The sequence below is a fragment of the Anomaloglossus baeobatrachus genome, chromosome 1 (genome assembly GCF_048569485.1).
Source record: "Anomaloglossus baeobatrachus isolate aAnoBae1 chromosome 1, aAnoBae1.hap1, whole genome shotgun sequence".
Taxonomy (NCBI): domain Eukaryota; kingdom Metazoa; phylum Chordata; class Amphibia; order Anura; family Aromobatidae; genus Anomaloglossus; species Anomaloglossus baeobatrachus.
In genome coordinates this window covers 614,649,332-614,664,273 of record NC_134353.1, presented here as the reverse complement: position 1 = coordinate 614,664,273, position 14,942 = coordinate 614,649,332, and the positions used below count along the sequence as shown (strand labels likewise).

At 46.6% G+C, this 14,942-nt stretch overlaps 1 protein-coding gene across 1 annotated transcript in view; it reads right to left on the bottom strand.

Moving 5' to 3' along the window:
• ERCC6L2 (ERCC excision repair 6 like 2) overlaps positions 1–14,942 on the bottom strand; it is a 205,570-nt gene that overhangs the window by 181,279 nt on the left and 9,349 nt on the right. The window contains exon 3 of the mRNA XM_075318703.1: positions 10,139–10,261. Coding sequence (XP_075174818.1) covers positions 10,139–10,261 — 123 coding nt within the window. The remainder of the gene's footprint in view (positions 1–10,138; positions 10,262–14,942) is intronic.

Below are 14,942 nucleotides of genomic sequence, written 5' to 3'. Positions count from 1 at the left end.
CGATGTGGAGGCATTGTATATAAGTATTTGTCATGAAGAAGGTATAAATGCCTCCACAATGTTCCTTCAAATGAGTTGGATGTGAGACAGTCTCAATTCATCATTGGTCTGCTGAGATTTGTTTTATATCCTATTTTTTTTTACTTTTAACGGTTCTTTTTTCCTACAGCTCCAGGGAACCGCGATGGGCGCGGCTTGCGCGCCCAGTTATGCTAACCTTTTCCTGGGGCTGTGGGAGAGAGAACTGTTTTCTGATGAGTCACAGGTGTCAATGGAGCGTGTCAGGTGTCAATGGAGCGTGTCATCTTTTGGACACGCTTCATTGATGATATTTTTTTTATTTGGAAAGGCACAGCTGATGATTTAAAAAAAAAATTTAATGTCTCAATGATAATAATTTGAATTTACGTTTGACTTATGTTTGATTTTCACACAATTGATTTTCTAGACGTACGTATAACACGTGACTCATCCAATCTTTTTCAGACCAGTGTGTATAGGAAGACAACGGCTGTTAACTCATTTCTCCAGGCCAAATCCTCACACCCTCCTCAAATGTTTTGTGGAATACCTACTGGCTAATGAATTAAACGGATATGTTCTACGGAACAAGATTTTGAGACTCAAGCCACAGAGTTAAAAGTAGGATTTTTGTGTACTCACCGTAAAATCTCTCTTAGTCTTTATTGGGGGACACAGGACCATGGGTTATGCTGCTGTCACTAGGAGGCTGACACTAAGTAAACAGAAAAAGTTAGCTCCTCCCCAGCAGTATAACCCCTGAGCCGGAGGCGGGCTCAATCAGTTTAGTGCACAAGCAGTAGGAGGAGAACCAAACAATCCTGGATAAAACAAGGTAAAAAACTATGACGAACAGTCGTGTGACCAGTGACCTGGGAATATGGGCACTGGGGAAACAGGCATGTCATATATAACAAAAAACACAAGCAGGGTGGGTGCTGTGTCCCCCAATGAAGACTAAGAGAAAGAGATTTTACGGTGAGTACACAAAAATCCTACTTTCTCTGTCGTTTCATTGGGGGACACAGGACCATGGGACGTCCAAAAGCAGTCCCTGGGTGGGAAGAAAACCATCACCGGAGATAGGAAGGAAGTCGCTTCCCCTTGCCGGGCTGACCCGGACCTACAAGCGCCTACGTTGTTACAGGTGTGCCACTGCCACCCGCAAACCTTACACCAAGACTAGCCTCTGCCGAAGCTTGAGTGAGAACCTGTTAGAAACTAGTAACGGTACGCCGACTAGATCGGGTGGCGGACCAGAGGACCTGGTTGACCGACGTCTGGAGCCCAATCGTTCAAGGGTGCCCCTTGCTCGGTAGACCGCGGCGGAAGTCCGACCTTCATGCGATAGTCTTCATATATGGAGGACAGGATCCATGTGATATTCAGGCCCTTGGCGCCGGCCTATGCTTCCTGGGAAAGGGTGGAAGGATGGACTGACAGTCGGTGTAACCGACAAAAAAATGGTGTCCTGCAGACACGAAAGACTGAGGGCTCGTACCAGCCCTAGAACGAACTATGCCTCTTTCAGGCTGAGAGGGGAGCCTAGAACCGACAAAAAACGAAACCTAAAGTCCTCTTCTGGAAGGAAAGCCGAGGTGTCTCGGTACAGAAAACGAAGGGTTCTGGCTGGAGCCCCCCCCTTATCCTGCTGGCGGAGCGGAAAAAGGGGGAGAAAAGACTACGAGAGGGCTGTCCGCCCTGATGCCGTCTGTAACAACCAGATGGCCACGAGGAGCCCACCTATCAAAACAGGTGGGAGCAGGGAAAAAAGGGGTACCTTGAGCAAACTCATCACTGGATTATGGTCCCACTTTTCTAGTGAACGATGAAAAACGCCGAGCCAGATGGACGTTTCTCTGAGCGAAGGCCCTGATTGATGGAAAGTGAAAAGTCTCTGAAGATGCGGTCCTCACACCACAGGGGGAGCTCTTTCCAAGTGGAAATAAATCTTCGAGGGAACTGGATTCCAGGCCCTCCTCAATGTCTGTCATCATCTTGTTCACAGACCTGACCGAGCCAGCATCCGGGATCCACTGGTGAGGCCATGGAACCTGGGACTTCTGAGTCCTGGTAGAATCTGGCGGTCTGGAAGGAGCCACGGGGCATCTGCGAGGAGATGAGTAAGTTATGCGAAACTATGCTCGCCTGGGCCACTCCCGAGCTATCGCCTGCCTAGGTCCCTCTTGAGAACCCTCGAGATCATGGAAAGCCGCGAGAAGATGCACGAGAGCCTGAACAGGCTACACGACCGGTCTAGGGCGTCGTCCTCTAGTCCAGAGCAGGTGGCGTACTCGACGCACCATTGACTTGAGAGTTGGATCGGAAGGCCAAAAAGTCACGACTGGAGGTCTTCCTTCGCCAGAGATCTGTCTGTTGATATCCCTGTTGGAGCCCTTTACCTACGCGAGACCTATCCTACCGCGGAAATCGGCCGTCCAAACGTCCACGCTCGGGATGTGCTGCCGAGATTAGCGAATGAAAGAGCCCGTCCCAGAGCAAGAACCTCTTGGCCTCTTCCCTTGCCATGACGCTCCCTGCGTCTTCCTGGTGGATGATGCACATCACTGCTGTGGCATAGTCCGACTGGAACCTGACTGGACAATACGACCCAGAGAAGAAATTGTAACCGGGCTAACCGAATGGCTCTGAGTCCGGAATGTTGAAGGGGAGACGACACTCTAGGGGTGTCCCTCGGGACCGTGCCGAGGAATGGTGGGGTAGCATACCCTAGTACGGGAGGCTGGTGACGGTTGATAATAAGCTCCAGAGGAGGAAAGGGAAGCTTCCCAGGGATGGTTGCGAAGATTGGTCCTCTAGGAGGAGATTGGCCGGTCACCCTCGAAGACGGAACCTTCCTGACCCCGTTCTTCAGTGTGTTCCGTTGGAGAGTCTGGGATGAAATCTGGTATGTGCACCATCGCTAACACCGCCACAGACTGTCGAGGACTCGCATAGCAAAAAATCGAAGGGAAAAAACGGGAGCGGGAGGCAAAGAGCCGCGGGACCCTGTGCCAGGAGGGAAACTGCTCCTGCGTGAGGAGTAGCAACCCTTGAACGGCTCGAATACCGTGCCTGAGGAGTGATGGACCGGGCCGGGTCTGGGAGGACTCCTTCCTGTAGCTCAGCTACCCTAGTAGCGAAAGGTGATGATGATGATGGTCTAAACCTCAAGGCGAGGATCCTTGAAGGGAGACTCTGGGTCTCCCGGTCGTTCCTGGGCAGAGAGAGCCTGAGGATGCGTAGGGATCGTGATCCCTGCAAGCACTGTTAGAAAGCTGGGACGGTCTGCAGCCACGCAAGGCGGAGACGGCTGTTGTAGGGATAAAGGCTCCCTGACGAACCTAGCGTGAGGGAACGAGTCCTGGTGCATCAGGGCCGATGCCGGGAAAGGGATGTACCCTTCCGTTACGTAGCCAGTCTACCCTGACGTAGCCTAGGGGATAAAATGGACTCGCCTATCTCCGAAAGGGCGATCCCGAGAGCCGGAAAGGAAGTCAGCGACTTCCTAGATGTCGAATCTGCGTTCCTGATCCCGAGTCAGAGCTCTCGACGGGTAGGTACACTGATGTTAGAGGCTCAGGCCGTGTAGCGGGCAGACACCAGATTTTGTGAAGAGAGGGTACTCACTGAAGCTGATAACCAGTCCTGGGTCGGCATAGGTGGAGCGCGGACCGCTGCGTAGAGTGTCCGTGGAGTCCCTGCGGAGCGTCACGATAGGGACGAGAAGCCAGGAGGAACCCAGGCGGGTCAAGTACAGGATAGTGTGCCCCTTCATCACGGAGCCCTCTACGAGGAGGGGGTAAGACAATATAAAGGACTTACCGCTGGTGAGAATTGTGTCCGGGGAATATCCGTGATCACGCCGTCACACGGCGAACTGGATGTCCACTGAAAACCCGCAGGGGCCCCCACCTTCTTGTCTGCAAGGTGCCATGCCCCCTCTCTCCAGAGCCCTCTGGGGGAATGATAATGACACTAACCCGACTTACCGCAGGTAAACGCCGTGTCTGGTTGTTGTCTGTGATCACTCAGCGACTCCAGTGTGGCATGCCCATTCTCACCGTGACCCCTTTTTGGAGAAGGGAATAAAGACGATGACAAGACTTACCGCTGGCAAACGTCGTGTCTGGCAGTTGACTGTGAGCACGCGGTAACTCAGCGAGCTCTGGATGTCTTCTGAGCACATCAAGGGTCCGCTCCAAATGACTTAAGGGGGACCTGCGTGCATGTAGATAAGAGGGCTGTCCGTAGCCTTACGGCCTGACTCACCAATTCCAGCAGGCCTTTAGTCATGCGCCAAAACATCCAGGTCCTGCTCGGAGTCCAGCAGAGGTGGAAAGCCTGGGCCATCACCCGAGAGGTCGGAAGATTGCCGGAGAAAAAGCAGTCTGGACCTGGGGAATAATGTGGAAAACAGGGGGGCCACAAAAGACGAGACCTGTCGGGTCAGCTTCTAGCATAGGGAAAGGTCCCTGGTACGAGACTCACCTCCCCGAGGGGATTGCGCTAGACCTATGGAAGGTATAACCGAGTATTGGCCGGGGACGCAGCGCATGCGCGCGAAGCCGAGGGACGGCGGCGAGGGGATCTATGGCCTGAGACAGGGCATTAACCCGCCGGAGGGGACTAAACTAAAATCTCGAGCTGGGAGCGCGAAATAAAAAAGGTGAAGCAAAACAAGTGCCCGAAAAGTACTGTAAGAGTTAAGGTGTAAAAAACTCATGTATGTAAAATTTTTAATAAAAATCGACCTAAAATAAAAAATACCCACTAAATACCCACATCCCCCGGAAAAAGAAGGTGATGCTGTGGCCTCAGTAAACCCAGACTAGTAGTCTGGAATAACTCCCATTCTCTTTTCTTTTTTTTTTTCTCTTTATTTAAAATGGACGCTGTGAGCGGGAAAAAAAAAAATATCCCCCACCCCCCAAGTGATGCCTGGAGCACGGCGGAGGGCGGGAACGGAGAGGCCGGCGTCCAATAGCGCCGTGCGGGAGGCGGGCCTGGGGACGCCGAGGACAGGGCCGAAGCCGGGGGCTAAATTTTGAAGGTGCCGGGGCGGGCAGAGGCCGCGCCGGCGGACCCGGCCGCAGGCGGCGGCGGAGAGGATCCTCGGCGCGCTGTGCGGGATGCGGCCTGGGCACGCCGAGGACGGGTTCTAAGCAGAGGTACCGTCGCGGGCAGAGGTAGCGCCGGGGGACCCGACCGCAGGCGGCGGCGAGGATCCTCGGCGCGCTGTGCGGTAGGCGGCCTGGGGGACCGAGGACAGTGGCCGAGCCGAGGTGCCGTTGCGGGCAGAGCGCAAGCGGCGGCGGCGCAGCAGCGATGCGGGGCCGCCCGACCTCGGAGTCGGCAGGGAGCTCCACGGACGCAGCGGGGGAGTCCGGCGAGTAGGCCCAGACCGGGGCCTAAATTTCTGCAGCCGTCCGAGGGGGGAGAAGGTAGGGGTCCTACCTGATCCGCGGCGCGCTGTCCAGTGTGCAGGCTGAGACTCTGCACATGCTCCTGTGTGCTCCGCTCAGCGAAGGAATGGCTGCGGGCACCAGGAAGCAGGCTGAAGAAGGCGGGGAGTTGGACGCCAGTGGGGTGGAAGCCCCTAAATGTAGCAGCGTTGTCCCATCCAAAAAATCCAGATGCGCTGCGGAGGTCCAGTCCCTGCTGTATTCCCCTTGCGACCCCTTGGGGTGGTACCGCAGGGTGAATAGGGGTGCCCAGGAAAGTTCAGCCCCGCGTGCCAACCGGGGAGTGGTACCGTGGAATTGGACGGGGGAGAGGGCCCGACGACTCAAGCCTCTGCGACCCAGGGGAGTGGTACCCACACGGGCTGCGAGAGCTGAGGTAGAGAAAAGATACCTGCAGAAAAAGAAAATTACCACAGATGAGAGCGACGAGCGTCGCCGAGAAAAAATGAAAAAATAACGCAAAAAATCAAGTGGCTGTAGGGGGCCCAGTCGGCCCACATCAGCCTCCTACGACACTAAGCAAAAAACTGATTGAGCCCGCCTCCGGCTCAGGGGTTATACTGCTGGGGAGGAGCTAACTTTTTCTGTTTACTTAGTGTCAGCCTCCTAGTGACAGCAGCATAACCCATGGTCCTGTGTCCCCCAATGAAACGACAGAGAAAAGAAGATTCTTGAATCGTGTCTACAGTATGAAGTCTGTCAAAATGGTGTACACCAGAGCAAAAACATCCAGAAGACAAGAATTACTTTATGACAACCATAGGCGTCAAGACACTGAACAGGTCAGCTTTGTGACAAAATATCATTCACATTGGGCTAAAATGAGACAATGTTTGGAAAAACTCTGGCCAATTTTGCTCACAGACCCTATTATCAAACAATATGTTAAACCAAATGTGAGTATTACAGCAAGACGTGGCCGGAACATCAGTGATTGGTTGGTATCCAGTCATTACCAGCCCATCCTTAAAAACTTATTCTCAGCTACATCTCTCCCCAGGTGGGGCTGTAAACCATGTGGGAAGTGTGTAGCTTGTCCCAATGTGGGTGTGGCTACCGACTTTGTCAACTCTGATGCCACTATGACATTTGCGATTACTCATTGTATCACGTGTATGACACGGGCCGTCACATATTGTGCAACGTGCCCGTGCCCCCTTATCTATGTAGGTTTAACCAGCCAGGAAATGAAGGTAAGGGTTCGTGAACATGTCCGTGACATCAGACTTGCGAAGACGGAAACCAATTTAAGTCTCTTAAAACCAATCCCGAGACATTTTAAGGAGCACCACAACTGTGATGAGTCCCTTCTAAGGGTCATAGGCATTGACCATATAATTTCTGACCTCTGTGGGGGCAATGTTATGAGAAGATTGGCACAACTGGAGTGCAAGTGGATTTGGACACTTGACACAGTCCACCCAAAGGGACTAAATGAGACCCTTTGTTTTGCTCCATTCCTCAACACATAATTTTATGTAGTATGGATTCTCCTGTGCATCTGTGTGTTTTTTGTTCTTTTATATATGTACATTTATTGCTATATTATATATATATATATATATATATATATATATATATATATATATATATATATATATATATATATATATATATCTTACCATCTGCATGATTGATATATATATATATATATATATATATATATCTTACCATCTGCATGATTGATATATATATATAATATAATATTTTACTTCGCACCACATCTTTGTTGTGGTTCTGGTTGGGTTCTCCCATATATGTTTTTATCTAGTGTTCTTATCTAATATTTTTTATTCTTTTTTTTTTTCTATTTAGTTTTGATGCACGTCTGACTTTGGGTGCAATCTCGCTCGAGGATGCGACTTTAATCTCCGAAGTTTTTATCATCCTCTTCCCCATTCTTCAATTGTTCTATTTGTCACCAATCGTCTTTTTATAGGAAATATGTCTGTATGTAGAATTTTAGTTCTATACTATTTGCATTTTGCATTTTACACATCACGATTTCACATATACATTTTATACATACATTGTATACAATTTTATTACACGTAATATATTATGTATTGTATTTGTATACACATCTTCCACTTTTTTATATTTTTTATATATTTGTTTACACATATTTCACATTTTTTACATATATGCATATAATTATTCTTTATATTGAGATATTAGATTTTATATACACGTAATATACACTTTATGTGCAGTATTCATGTTGCTTATTTCTTATTTCACATTTATATTGTATATATGTATTTATGTTTTATGTCTTTCACATTCATACATTATATTTCACATTTTTATTTTTATATATATATATATATATATATATATATATATATTTATTTTTTTTCATACATATGCGCATATTTGCACTAGCATATACACACATTTAGAACCATTCTTCACTCACATTTTTATAGTTATATTTTTTTGCACACACATTTCAATATGCATATTTTTGTTTTGTTTATATGTATCCATGGACTTTTTTCTACATATTTTTATCTTATCCTATATTTCTTATACTGTTCTTATTAAGAAGTTCATATTCAATTATATCTCTACCTTTTGAGCGTTGCTGTATCCATTTCCGGGTTTGGACCCGGTCACGTGATTGGCCATGACCACGTGATTATCATGTGGTGTTCTGGTCATTTTCGTCACCGGCTCCGCCCCTTATCATTTTTCTTATATATGCGGATTGTTTACATTATTTAATTCATATATGCTCCAGGACGTGCGCACATGGGGGTGGATGCGGCGGTCTGGTATCGCGGCCCGCTGTCTATATCCGGGGCTGGGCCTAGTCACATGACCAGCTGTAATCACGTGGTATTCCATGTGTTTTTCGGCTGCTCGCGTCACTAGCCCCTCCCCCCGGATGACGTGATCTGTGATGTCATCCTGCCGGGTAACCCCCAGCTGTGTGCGCCCTATAGTTAGTGCTGGATGTATGCTAATTGGCTTTCATTACTATAAATACCCTCCCCATCCTGCTACTTGCTACCACACCTCCCAGACGAAGGCTTCGGCTGAAACACGTGTTGGTGTGGCTCAGCAGTGGTAATGGCGACAGGTAATTCCTATTATGGAAATATTCTGTGATATCTGCTTTTTCCTGTTGTAGCATCTCCTATTATACTTGTAAGCGGCTGATATACTATCATTATACCCTTTCCTTGGGTACTGATTTATGTAATGATTTCCTTCTGCTTACATTGGCGCTGCTGAGCCTTGTGGTGCCTCTTTTCTCTCTTCTCATTAATTTCCTTGCACACTTTATATTTTATCATTGTAATTAATAAAATATTATCTTTTATTATATTTTTGTCTTTGGCTATCCTTTTTGTAGGTTTTGTTGCTTCAGTAGCTAGACTTTTATTTTATTTGATATGATTTTTTGATTGGCAACACATTTTGGTTTTGACTATATCCAAGTATAAGATTAACAATGACACTAGTTAGGTTGTGCTCATACAGGTACACAGTGAACATTCTGTATGGAAAATCTACTGTCTTTTACAATGTCAGCATTCTGAAAGAAATTTAAATGCATCTCAACTTATACTCTGCAAAGACCACCAGCAATATTAGTTGGTCGGCACTATGATTTTGATAATCGCAGTCTTTCAATTCATGCTGCGGATTTTCAACGGGTTTCACAAGTTTTAGATGGAGAAATCCACAGTAAATTTTGCAGCAAATTTACCGTGATATTCATAACAGAGCACATAGTATCAGCAAGTGAGGTGTCAATGATGCTTATCCATCGGATCCAGCGTTCAATGGGAGTGCAGGCACTGGAGTGCCACAGTGATAGGAGTAATGTGCCACCTTAGATAATAGAGTTAATGCAAATCAATTCCTAAGACCGAGGTCCATCAGCCACGTTAGTAATCTTGATCACAGGAGAGGAACCCTGAGAACTGCATCCGGCCGCCTTGTATCCACTTACAGTCTATTGATAAGCAATGCGAGTCATTCCACAATAATAATGTAACACTGGGCCGACTAATAAAAGAAAGCGCCGTGGATGTCGGAATATAGGCAGTGGTTCTCAGGTATTTTGTTCAATGGCCACATATTAGTGATGTATATGAAGTGAAAGCTGCACACCAAATTCAGAGAAATATGAACAAACATAACTGCTTTATACATAATACATAAGGAATGAAAAATACAATTAGACATATGAAAAATTTAAACAATTAAAATGTGACCATTTATAAATAAGAGATTACCGTGAAGTTGGTTATGGGGCAGTAATGAATTGATCAATACATTAACTAAATATCTCTTTTTTTCAAATAATCCTCAGCAGTTATGGAACGTCACATTTCAATTGTTTCAATTTTTCATATGTCTAATTGTATTTTTCATTCCTTATGTATTATAAAGCAGTTATGCTTGTTCATATTTCTCTGAATTTGGTGTGCAGCTTTCACTTCATATAGATTGTGTATTTTTTGGCTGGCACCCTGATCACATTTACAATGGTGTTCCAGCAGTCTTTTTGATTGTTACATATTAGTGATGTGGCAGATAAGACTGGGTCCTGCAAATTGATTTGCACTTTATTTACTAGACAATGTGCACAAATCAATAAAACACCACAATGATATCCAAACATTTAGTTTCCATACCCTTTTAGCGGATGTTGGCGAGTGCTCCTTTCTCATCGTTTTCAGCAGAAACTCAGGCATATTATTCTCAATGTCTTCTCGTGTCCCCTTCTTGTGCAACACTGCAGCTAGGAATGATATCACCTAAAACGAGGATTCACATTTTTAGCCAAAGCCCAAAAATTATTTATCAATTTTCATATAACTTTAATATACATGGATATGGTGGGCTGGATAGGATACTGCTTGATATACCAAAAAAGAAAAGGAAACCAGGTATCCGACACTCATTAATTAACAACAGGTATAGGTTTTAATAGAAATCGGAACGTTTCGACCAGCAAGACCTTCTTCAGACCTTCTTCAGACGGAGTGCAGACAGGAAACTACCGTATTTTTCGGAATATAAGACGCACTTTTTTCCCCCAAATGTTGGGGGAAAGTGGGGGGTGCGTCTTATAGTCTGAATGTAGGGCTGCGGGGAATGAGGGTGCTGTGGTGGAGCGGGTCATCGGCTCATTTAATATGCACGCCCATCCTCCCGCCCATCATCTCTCAGCGCTGAAGCCGGCGCAGACAAGAATGCGCGCATATTAAACAGCCTGCCCACATGATCACCCCTGGCAATTACAGCCTGGAGTGATCATGTGCGGCTGTATTCACTGCCCCCCGCGCATCATCATCAGCGCGGGGTGCAATGAATCAGTCTACTCACCGGCCACGATCCCTGCAGCACCGCGATGTCCTCCTGTCTGTGCTGGCGGCGGCTGTGTGGAGACTAGCGGTGCGCACAGCGATGACGTCATTGCTGTGCGCACTTGTCCACACGCAGCCGCCGCCGGCACAGACAAGAGGACATTGCGATGCTGCAGGGATCGTGACCGGCTCCACACACTCCAGCGCTGCTGCTGACACAGACGGAGGAGGAGTGATGATGCAGGGAGTGAGGTAAGGTGAGTATGAACGTTTATTTTTTTTTTTTTTTTTGTGCCACAGGATGCGGGCCGTATACCAGGATGGGTATATATAGCAGGATGGGGTTGTATAGCAAGATGAGGGCATATATCAGGATGAGGGCCTATATCAGGATGGGGGTATATGAGCAGGATGGGAGTATATGAGCAGGATTATTATTATTATTTATTATTATTATTACAGCGCCATTTATTCCATGGCGCTTTACAGTGAAAGAGGGTATACGTACAACAATCATTAACAGTACAAAACAGACTGGTATATGAGGAGAGAGGACCCTGCCCGCGAGGGCTCACAGTCTACAGGGAATGGGTGATGGTACAATAGGTGAAAACAGAGCTGGATGCGCAGTGGTGTACTGGACTGAGGGTTATTGTAGGTTGTAGGCTTATTGGAAGAGATGGGTCTTGAGGTTCCTCTTGAAGCTTTCCACGGTAGGGGAGAGTCTGATATGCTGAGGTAGAGCGTTCCAGAGTATGGGGGAGGCACGGGAGAAATCTTGTACGTGATTGAGGGAAGAGGAGATTAGAGAGAAGTAGAGAAGGAGATCTTGTGAGGATCTGAGGTTGCGTGCAGGTAGGTACCGGGAGACTAGGTCACAGATGTAGGGAGGAGACAGGTTGTGGATGGCTTTGTATGTCATGGTTAATGTTTTGAACTGGAGTCGTTGGGCGATGGGAAGCCAGTGAAGGGATTGGCAGAGTGGCGAGGCTGGGGAATAGCGAGAGGAGAGGTGGATTAAGCGAGCCGCAGAGTTTAGGATAGATTGAAGGGGTTGCAAGAGTGTTGGAAAGGAGGCCAGAGAGCAGGAGGTTGCAGTAGTCGAGGCGGGAGATGATGAGGGCATGCACTAATGTTTTTGCTGATTCTTTAAGGAAATCACGGATCCGGGAGATATTTTTGAGTTGTAGTCTGCCTGAGGTAAAGAGGGCTTGGATGTGTGGCTTGAAGGATAGAGCAGAGTCGAGGGTTACTCCAAGGCAACGAGCTTAGGATGGGGGTGTATGAGCAGGATGGAGGTGTATGTGCAGGATGGAGGTGTATGAGCAGGATGGGGGTGTATGAGCAGGATGGGGTGTATGAGCCGGATGGAGGTGTATGAGCAGGATGGGGGTGTATGAGCCGGATGAGGTTATATGAGCAGGATGGGGGTGTATGAGCAGGATGGGGGTGTATGAGCAGGATGGGGGTGTATGAGCAGGATGGGGGTGTATGAGCAGGATGGGGGTGTATGAGCAGGATGGGGGTATATGAGCAGGATGGGGGTATATGAGCAGGATGGGGGTATATGAGCAGGATGGGGGTATATGAGCAGGATGGGGGTATATGAGCAGGATGGGGGTATATGAGCAGGATGGGGGTATATGAGCAGGATGGGGGTATATGAGCAGGATGGGGGTATATGAGCAGGATGGGGGTATATGAGCAGGATGGGGGTATATGAGCAGGATGGGGGTATATGAGCAGGATGGGGGTATATGAGCAGGATTGGAGGTATATAGCAGGATGGAGGTATATAGCCGGATGGGGCCATATGCCAGGATGGATTATATAGCAGGATGGGGCCATATGCCAGGATAGGGCATATAGCAGGATGCGGCCATAAGCCAGGATGACGGTATATAGCAGGATGGGGGCTATACCAGGATGAGGGACATATACTGTATATACAAGGCAGGAGGATCATTACCAGCCTGGGGTACCTTAATAGAGAATTTGGGGACATTACCCCCATAACAGTATCAGAAGCAGATCCTCGCCCCATAACAGTGTGTCATCACCACATTTTTTGCTTAAAATTTTATTTTCCTCCTCTAAAACCAGGGTGCGTCTTATGGTTCGGTGCGTCTTATAGTCCGAAAAAAAACGGTATATGGGATAGCACCGATAGAATAGGGGCAGGTGCATGGCGCTATTATTATTTTAATATTCACATAGGATTATAAAGTAACATCTTCATATTTTCAGGTCAGACGACATTTATCTGCTCCCAGTTGCTGGGAATCCTAGTTAGCAACTATTGTTGACAGTGAATGAAAGATCACGGATTACCATTGCAAGGGAAACTGAAATTCATGGTTACAATGTGTAATGGAGTCCAAACAGGGAGCAGTTCTGATTGAATTATATTTGAGCTGGAAATAGATATACTCATGTATATTTAATTGTCCATTTTTTTTTTTTTTAATCAGGGAAAAAACCAAATACCAGATTTTTCTCTAAAATATTTCACAGTACAGACACTGTCATCTCTTACGTCAGTCCCATTTCTCATTACGGCTCCCGATCTAAATTCCAAATTAACTTACCAGTATTTTGCAAGCTGTATGCAGATGGTATCTTGACCGCATTAAACCCCAGAACCCCACCACACAAGGCAACAGTGCTAACCGTGGAGCTGCTATGCAACACAACTACAGAATCAAATACATGGAAATTAAAAAAAAAAAGTGTTTTATTTCTCAGTGTCTGTACGCATTATCCCCACTTTATTATAGGAGCTCAGGAAACCTGTTGTTACTCACCTGTCCCTCCTCCAGCTCCAGGGCTTGCTTCCTTCTCTTTTGACTGATTCTAGTCCGCATCAAGTTACTATTTACTGCCATAAAGGTAAGACATTTCTGCAAGCAAGTTACCAATTCTCCCGACACATTTCAACTAATTAAAGGGGTGCACCAGTATGTAAAATGTCCTTTCCAAATATCTATCCTTACAGCCTATCCACTTTATTATAAGATACCTTGCACATCTCCCTATCTATGTAGCTACTCCCTAAATATATTATTTTTACTGTACTTCCTATGACGCTGCATTTGAGAGGAGTCTCAAACGGGATGTCACAGGAAGCTGGGGCTGCACTCATTTCTCCGCAGCATTATCAGGTGGCGGCATTGCAGATACTACAGTTTTTTGCAACACCACTCTCTGAAGATGTCCTAGATCTGTGTGGAAGCTGTGGGAGCATTCTTCTTCTACCGTATCTCAGGCACCGCATCTTCTAGCTGTGAAACAAGACGTCATCAGGGTGTGGATATAGAAGTAGTGAGTGCCACCAGCGCCGTCCCACTGCTTTTAGTAGTACCCTCAAAAGAACCATCATCAAGGGGTGGTAATAGAAGCTGTGTAAGTGATACCAGCGCACCCTTGATTATAATGTCTTCTTTCACAGTCAGAAGATGCGGTGGTGGAGACAGAAGCAAAGTGCCGATGCAGCACTCGCCTCTTTCGCCTCTCCCACAGCTTCTATCACAATGACTTCAGGACATCTTTAGAGGACGGCGATGAAAAAAAGCTGTGGTAAGTAACTGCAGTGCTGTTCCCTAATATCGTCTTTCTGCAGGGGAGTGAGTGCAGCCCCAGCCTCCTGTAATGTCCTGTATGAAACTCCTCCTAAATGCATTGTCATGTCATCTAAATTACAATCCAATGAGATTTTTGTCATTTTTGACTGCAAGAATAAAGCACTGTACAGAGTTATTCTTGCAGTCAACATGCTGAAAACATGACAGATTCCAATATAATTTCAAGTGACCCAAATAGCACTATTTGGATCCATCATTTGGATTTGGCACAGCATCATGGTTTTTGTTAGAAATGAAACCAAAGTCTCAGATGTCAACACAGGCTAGGACTTTTAGTTTCAGCTGGCTGGCTTCCATTATGAAAAAAAATGCTTGTCATAATAGATTTCCTTTAAGGGCATGTGCACATATTAAGTATTTGCAGCTGATTTTTCTGCAGTAAAAAAAAACATTATTGGCACCTACATTATGCATGTTTATGACTTTTTTTGTGTGCATTTTTCATGTTTTATTTTTTTCCCCATTCATGTGAGTGAAAATACTGTAAA